This window comes from Rhinolophus sinicus, linkage group LG02 (assembly GCF_036562045.2).
Source record: "Rhinolophus sinicus isolate RSC01 linkage group LG02, ASM3656204v1, whole genome shotgun sequence".
Taxonomy (NCBI): Eukaryota; Metazoa; Chordata; class Mammalia; order Chiroptera; family Rhinolophidae; genus Rhinolophus; species Rhinolophus sinicus.
Genome location: NC_133752.1, coordinates 145,377,258 through 145,385,235, shown reverse-complemented (window position 1 = coordinate 145,385,235; position 7,978 = coordinate 145,377,258). Strand labels below are relative to the sequence as shown.

Genomic DNA, 7,978 nt, shown 5'->3' with positions numbered 1-7,978 from the left:
GAGCGGGAGCCCGCAGCGCTCCCTGGCGGCCGTCCTGGGCCCGGCCGCAGGGTCCTTGGCGCCGCCCCGGGCCGCGGCGCCCTCCGCCCTGCTCTGGCGGCCGTAGCGGCCCCGGCTCCCGCACCTCGCGCGCTGGTTTCCCGGCTTCCCAGGCCTGCCGCGTTGTGCTCTTCGCTCCTGTCTGACGGCCCCGGGATCTCCCCACAAGTCTCTAGCGGCAACTCGGGCTTTGGCCCTGCCGTGCCTTCCAACCAAATGGCACCAAATGGCTGTCCCGATCTCACCCAGCCCACAATGCCTCCGCAGGAGCTAACTCCTCGGGTCAGCTGTTATACACCCCCAAATCCCCTCAGACTTGGGGAAACGCGCGTGGAGATCTGGGGATTATATATGGCAATAGCCTTAGAGGGAAGGCGCCTATCTCCACTGGCGGTGACATGAGTTGGGTAGGAAGGAAATAGCAAACAGTGCTCAGACTTCATAGAGAAAAACCCAAGGACTTGACTGCTGCAGAAAAATCCCCACAAACAGTCTAAGACAACTGGCAGCTGAAGACCTCCACGGCCAACAGAAGGGGCACTTTTCGACTCCCTAATTACTCTACTGCCAGGTTAAGGTGGTAGGGTGGCGGCTACCTTTTAAAAGGCTCAACGGTTTCTCCCCAGAAAAGGGTGGGGATGCTTCCCCTTCCTCTATTAAGAGCAGCCAATCAGGGAAGATCTGGATGGAGGGCGTCCCAGCCCAGAAAGGGAAAAAGAGGGAAGAAAAGTGGATATTGAAAAATTGGTACCATTTATAAAAGGTGATTCAGAGTCCTGTTCAGAGCTCAGCAACTCAATAAGTGTATTAGGAAGAAGTGTATGTAGCACGTTGGCCCCCTGTCAAGGCATAGCTATAAAAGCCCTCCCTTGCTCTCCAACAATCTATGCCTCCTCGTTGCTTTCAATATCTTGATTCCCTCTGGAAAAACACGCAAGACATTGGTACCAGGGCTATTTCCTGGAGAGAGAAACTGGGAAACAGGGAATGAGGTATGAGAGGGAAATTTACCTATCGCTATATACCTTTAATAATGTTTTGATTTTTTACCGTATTGAAAATAAAATTTGCGATATTACTGAAAATATTACCTCTTCCAGGAAGTCTTCCCTGGTTAACAGGTTCTTTCCCTTTTGTTAGGTCTCCTTGACATACTTAGTTTACACTGTCACAATCACGTTTAAATCGCACCCTTTTGTTCATTTCACCTTATATCTTTGACATATGTACAAGTACCCAGTAGTTCAGAATGGATTTTAAATTCCTTGTCTTTCTTTCAACACAAGACTGCACATTGTTTGTTTTTCTATTTAAAAAGGATTTTGAACTCTGAAAGCCAGGGTATACATGCAATTATTTTTGTAGCTCTAGCAGAGCACTACATGGGAAGAGGCACTTAACAGTTGATGATGAAGAAGAAGAAAGAGAAGGAGAAGCTGAAGAAGTAGAACCCAAAGGTAGTTGGGGATTAGATGGATATGGGTGTTGAGACATGCTGACTTGGCTATTGGGTATGATAGACCGTCCAGGAAGGGCTAAGCTAGGATATGGCCTAGAGGATGGGGAGGAGGGGACTATGTGGCCTCCATTGCCTGAAATAGCTCTTGGTAACCTGAGGAATTGGGAGTCAGGAGTTAAGCTGGAGTCACGTGCCTGGTTCTGGCGTGGGTGTGGAGGTGAACAAGGAAGGTTGCCAGCTGGGTTCTTTGGGCAGCTGGAAGGAGGAGGAAGGGCTAGAAGAGTTATTTTTAATATTATTCAGAGCACAGAAAGAGGATTTCCCAGTAGGGAAAAAAGGGATATGATGTAGGTAACACAGATACTTTCAGGGCTCAGGGAGACGCACAGGGTGGAGGCGAAGGAGGCCAGAGGTGGTGGCAAAGCCCTCTTATGCAGGCAGTCCTTCTGGATTCAGCTACTGAATTCATATTTGGATAAATCTGGGCAGATGCCTACTTGTCCTTAAGACTCAATTTTCATTCTTCTAACAAATGTTGATTAAAAACTCACCGTTGTGTACAGCCTTATACTAATTGGTTTGGAGGTAAATGGTGTCTATTTTCGTGGAGCTTATAACTTAGTAGAACACACACGTACACATGAAACAACTAGAGAATATGGGATATATGCTACTTTACATGGCATTAATGTTAAGGAATGGGTTTAGTCAAGAGGGTCTTCCTGGAGGAGATGTATTTTAAGTTAGTACTTGAAGGAAGTTATTGATGTACAATGATGGGAAAATGGCATGCAATTGGTTGTTTCAAGTACAGGGAATTAACTAGGAAAAATTTAAACGGCAGTAATTAGTTAATCTAATTAGTAGGGGGACAACAAGCAAATTGGCTTGGCAGGCCTATTGTACCTTGGGGATTCTGCAGCAGTTAACTCGGTTAAGGCAGAGTGTTAATGAGGTCACAGTTCAGTCATGTATCCCAGTTAATTTCTGTCTTTTATCTGGCCAGATCCTTCCTCCTCACTCTAAGCAGCTGTCTCACATGTGTAAGCCCTTGGTCAGAGAGAGTGGAGCCAGACAAGAGAGTGAGGTTGGAAAGAATAAATCTGTTCCCCAAGGTCATATGCCCATCCAAGAGAGGCTCCATTTTATCATCTTTGAACTGGAAGGAGGTAGTGTATCTTGGATGGTTGGGGTGGGGGTGCTGAGGGAAAAAGAAGAAATGTTAGGAGAGAAAAAGAAATTAGATCATTCCACCAGTTTGGGGCTTTATACTCCTGTATATATAAGGATTAAAACACCTTCCTTACAAAATGTTAAATGTAAGCCCGAGTTCAAGGGAGGGCTCCTGCTCCTTGAAATTCAGATAAAATGAGCTCAAACTTTAAATCAATCTATATCCAGTGGAAGGCCCCAAATTAATGCCAATCTCAAGTAGTGGGGGGATTTGGAGGATTTATATCTGTTTCCAGGCCCCTGTTTTGGGCAAGATGTCTCTCTTCCACACCAATTAGACCCAAAAGGCAACACTGTCTTTATTTTATCCCTCCCCCCCTCCTCCCCCCAACACTACTCAGACAAGGCTTCCCTGAATGTGGAAAGCTTGACTGACGATTTAGAAGGAAAGCAGAGGAGGGGCTTGCACTGTAATAGCATAAACATCTTTAAATGTAACAGCAGGCACCAGCATTCTTAAAATGTCCTTCCTCTACTACAACGTGGGAGAATTTTAATGGCTCTTGTACCCACCTAGATCCAGCTCTAATTGCTGATTTCTCTCTCCTCTCTCCATTTTTTCTTTTCTTTTCTTTTTTTGTCCCCACTTTTATCAAGAGCATTCCCTGCCCTCCCCCGCCCCATTATGATGAAAAGCAGTGGGTTCCTGGCCATGGGGTCGCAACCTTCATCAAGCGTACACTTTTCCAGACAATGATGTTTCCGGTTAAAGTAAGTCTGGTTTTTCCCCAACTTTTTTGTATAAATGTTAAAGGAGAAAACTATGTAAAGTCTTAGCCCAGAGCTTGGAACGTTCATTCCTTTTCTCAAAGATGTAAAGCATAGCACTAGGCACTACGGAGTCTACAACGATGAACAGAACTTATAGAACTAATTATATAAACAAGGCAGAATATGATAAAGGCTCTAAGAGAGTTCAGAAGATGAACAGATATCTACTTTTGACACGCCCACAAAGTCGCCTTCGTGTTTCTGTATCCAGTCAGTGATCCCGGAGTAGCCAAACAGTTTAACGCCTGGTGACCTCGCGTCACCGGGCCACGTCTACATCTCAAACACACACTCCATGCCCTTTCTCGCCAGAGGTGTGAAACTACATCTCCCGACAGGCCACGTTGTCCCCTTGCTTCCTCCCTCTCCCAGTCCCGAGCCATGGCAACGGCGTGACGTGGGGATACTGGGAGCTGCCGGAGCAGCGGTCGCAGCTTCAGTGCTAGCTCACCCCGCCGCCCGGTAGGGAGCAGGGCAAGAGGAGCCGTAGCTCCTCGCCACCCCTGCGCTCCGGGGCTCTGAACCGGCCTGTCGGTCGCTTCCTGCCACCCTTCCTCTAGAGTGAGGAGGGCGCAGCGGGTGGCAGAGCCGTGAGGGCCTGGGAGGGTCACGCGCATGGCCTCGGCGGGCGCGCGGCGGCTCCCGGCCGGGACCCGCGCAGCGGCCCAGCGCTGCTGCGGCCTCCGGTTCCACCGGGGCGTGCGCCCGGCCCCGCCCCTGGGCCCTTCGCGACCGACGCGACCAATGAGGTGAGAGGGAGGTGCGGGAGGCCGCGCGGGAGGAAAGGGGGTCGCTCAGGACCCTAAAATTCTGCGGTAGAGGGTTGCAACCCCGGGGTCTAATGTAGAGCTTTGGAAAACACACTTTTAAGTTGTTCGCGAGGGGAAGTCCCCGGGGTGGGTGGCCAACCACTTCTTGCCCTTCGCGGACGTCCTGGCAGCAACGGGCTTGGCCAGGCCCCGGGGACGGTGATGCTTCCTAGCTTTCAGCAGTAGCATAGCCCCCACTCAAAGACAACTGGCGGTTCGCATGCACCCCGCTTTCTCCCGTTTCCTCCCCCGGCACTGTCCTCGGCTGCCCTCGACCTTTCGCACTCGTGACTGCCTGGCCAGGGAGCCTAGCGGGCTGCAGCAGGTGGTAGGGGAAAAGCTTGCCTGGACGACCTTCCTCTGGGATGAGCCCGAGTTCCCCTTCACCTGGGAATAGTTGAACACAAAGAATTGTGACGTTGTCTCTCCTTTCCTTTTGGCCTTAGATTTCTGATTTCCTGCAGCCTCCTCTTGCCCCGGGCTGCCCAAGTCTTGTCGGCTGAGGCTGGCTTACCTCCTAGCCGTTCCTTCATGGGCTTTGCTGCCCCCTTCACCAACAAGAGAAAGGCTTACTCTGAGCGTAGGATCATGGGGTGAGCATCCTCTCCTGGCCAGCATCCCTCCACATTCCCTTCCCCTCATGTCCTGGTTAGAATGTAAGGGTAGCAATAGTGGGCAAGATTCATCCCTCTCCCGGCTATATTACTGATCCTTTATACTGCCCTGCCAGTCTTCCAACCTTAAATTCCCTCTTCTTGGTTGCATGCATGTGCAAAGTGAAACTTGCCTAGAGTTGGACAGTATAGTACCATAAGACAACAGGGTTATTATTTCTCTGCTGACCTGACTTTGTTATGTATTTTGAGTACAATATAAAATAGCTAACACTTATTGAGCACTTGCTGCTGCTAGCAGTTAGGCTACTTAAGTGTTTTACATAGATTTCCTTATTTGATCCTCTCAACAAACCTATGAATCAAGTACTAGTATTACCTCCGATTTGCAGGTGAGAAAATGGAGACACAGGTAATGTACCTAGGACTACACTGTTAGAAAGTTGTAGAGCTGGGATATGAGTCCTTGTATGATTGACAACCTCTGTTCTTCCTAGATAATCCCTCTTGAGATCAAAATAGATAGTAAATTCAAAAGCGTTCTGTAAACTGCAAAACATAAGGTAATATTAACATCATGAAAATGTGCACATTTGTTTTTTGGAAGTCATTCAGTCTAGCTTGTGATAGCTAGTTTCTGAAGGTGCATGGTTAGTGGGCGAAAGTACTAGGGGGAGGGCACCCAGGGCAAGGAGCCTGAACCATGGGGCAGTTCTTTGGCTTCTCTGATTCTTCCCCCCAGGTATTCAATGCAGGAGATGTTCGAGGTGGTGTCTAATGTCCAGGAGTACCGCGAGTTTGTGCCCTGGTGTAAGAAGTCTTTGGTGGTATCCAGCCGCAAAGGTCACCTGAAGGCCCAGTTGGAGGTTGGCTTTCCACCTGTAATGGAACGCTATACCTCTGCTGTTTCCATGGTCAAACCTCACATGGTCAAGGTGAGGCCTGTCTGGAGGGGATGATCAGGAACTTTTTTCTGTGTTCCCTCATTTTTACATTTAAGGGCTATTTTGGCTTTCCTTGTAATGATTTTATCTCCACATGTTAAATACTTCCCTAATATTACAAGGAAAATGGCTTTCAATTCCTTCCTGTAGCCTCCTATGTATAGTAGCCTTCTCTATCTATTTCGTTCCATTGTGTGATGTTTAAATACCTGACTGTCCTATTCTAGGCTGTTTGCACTGATGGCAAGCTCTTCAATCACTTAGAGACCATTTGGCGATTCAGCCCTGGTATTCCTGCCTATCCCCGAACTTGCACTGTGGACTTTTCGGTGAGTTGGAGGCTGTGTGGCACAGGGCTACAACTGGGTGTGAGGCCAGAGCTGAAGTACTGTTGACAGTAATTCTGTATGTATAGCTAGCACTTAGCATTTCCCAAGTCAGTGACAATCCCAGGTCTGACTTTTTTTAAAATCAAACTTGGTACTGGGCTTTTGAGATCTAAGGAATTGGAGGGGCAGGGGAAGAAGACACTGAATAGTATCCCTGCATTTGGCCAGGGACTATCCAACATGGTCTCGAAGAGTTTCTGACTGTCTCTTACCCATTCCCAGATTTCCTTTGAATTTCGTTCTCTGCTGCACTCCAAGCTGGCCACCATGTTTTTTGATGAGGTTGTTAAACAGAATGTTGCTGCCTTTGAACGTCGGGCAGCCACCAAGTTTGGTCCAGAAACAGTCATCCCCCGTGAACTGATGTTCCATGAGGTGCACCAGACTTGAGGCAAAGGATTGTGCCTTAGCTTCTCCTCTACTCTCCCTCCCCACCTAATTCTCTTATTTATTTGGCTCCTGCTCCAATCTGAGAGAAGAGTCTGTGTTCATAATATTTTCTCCCTCTCAATTCTCCAGAAATTAGGCTCTAAGCTGGCTGGAAATGCTGGGGGGAAGTAAAGGCAGGGGGGTATGGAAAGGAAACATGCTTAGGAAATGGGCAGGCTCATCTTGAGAGCCCCATATGCCTGATGCCTACAGCCTCTCACACTGAATTATAATGAAACTGTGTGGTTATCTGAGCCCTGTCAAGGTGCCTTAGTGTCTGACCAGGGGAAGATGACAACTTTTCTCAAGGAATGAATAAATTGAGCTTTTTCCTCTGATAGAGGTATTGATGGTAACTTTTGCTTGCCTGAAATGCCGGAGATGTCGGAGATCTGGCCATAGTTTGAAACCCATGACCATGACTTAGTATTTCCATGCTAGTGGAGCTTGGGGTGAGGAGAAAAAAAGCACTGAACAGAGTTGTACTCTTGGGTTGTACCTTATTCTTCCACTTGGCTTGAGTTTTTATAAAATTTCAATAAATTTTGACAGTGTGAATTTCGCTTTTTTATATTATTTCTTGGGGGAATAATATAGATATAGCAGAGTAGAAGAAAGTCATGGCTTCCTTCCTAGGGGAGTGAAGGTACAAGGAAGCCTCTTGGACATAGTGTCCCTGCTAACTATAGTAGTACATTCTACAAGCCAGGACCTAGTACCCTCTCCCTTGCCTATTAATAGACTTTTTCAGAAGGTCAGTTGCAGCAGGAGTGTCAGGACAGAATAACTGGTCTCCAACCTCCCATATAACCGATGCCCTCAGGACCACCTCTTATTTTAGGGGCCTCCTTAAAGGAAGAATAGGCATTCCATGAAGTACCAGAGCCCTCTAGTGGCTCACACGTTCAGCTGGCAGTCCTACCCGTTTGTCCTTGGTATAGTTTGTTCCTTTTACCCAGTGGGCTGGACCAGTTTCCTTGGATTGGTCACATAAGCAGTTGTGAGATCTCAGCTATAATCCCTGAGTGTTCAATCTTACAACAAAATTAGGAGGGATGGGGACTAAGGGTCAAGGACTTCTAACCTTGAGGGAAGACAGAATTCCCTTTAGAAATCTCACAGGGAGCCTGTCTTCATATTAGGGCAAAGGAATGCTAAGTCTGCCTAAAGATAAAGGGATGCACATGACAACTTATAACCCACTTACATCCAGGATCTTGCCAGCTGGATTTTTTTTTCCAACTTTTTTTTTTTTTTTTCAATTGGGGAAGGGGAACAGTACACACAGGCA

General features: G+C 47.7%; 1 protein-coding gene across 2 annotated transcripts; it reads left to right on the top strand.

Annotated features, from left to right (window-relative positions):
* The first annotated feature begins 3,867 nt into the window (after positions 1-3,867).
* On the top strand, positions 3,868-7,245 carry COQ10A (coenzyme Q10A). 2 transcript variants are annotated; one of them, XM_019742474.2, is made up of 5 exons: positions 3,868-4,251; positions 4,758-4,904; positions 5,668-5,860; positions 6,097-6,198; positions 6,481-7,245. In XM_019742474.2, the coding sequence occupies exons 1-5, from the start codon at positions 4,118-4,120 to the stop codon at positions 6,646-6,648; spliced, it is 744 nt and encodes a 247-aa protein (XP_019598033.1). In that variant the 5' UTR covers positions 3,868-4,117; the 3' UTR covers positions 6,649-7,245. The 2 variants fall into 2 exon arrangements, with proteins under 2 accessions (XP_019598033.1, XP_019598034.1); XM_019742475.2 differs by lacking the exon at positions 4,758-4,904 and having other exon boundaries at positions 3,941-4,251.
* The last annotated feature ends 733 nt before the right edge of the window (positions 7,246-7,978 follow it).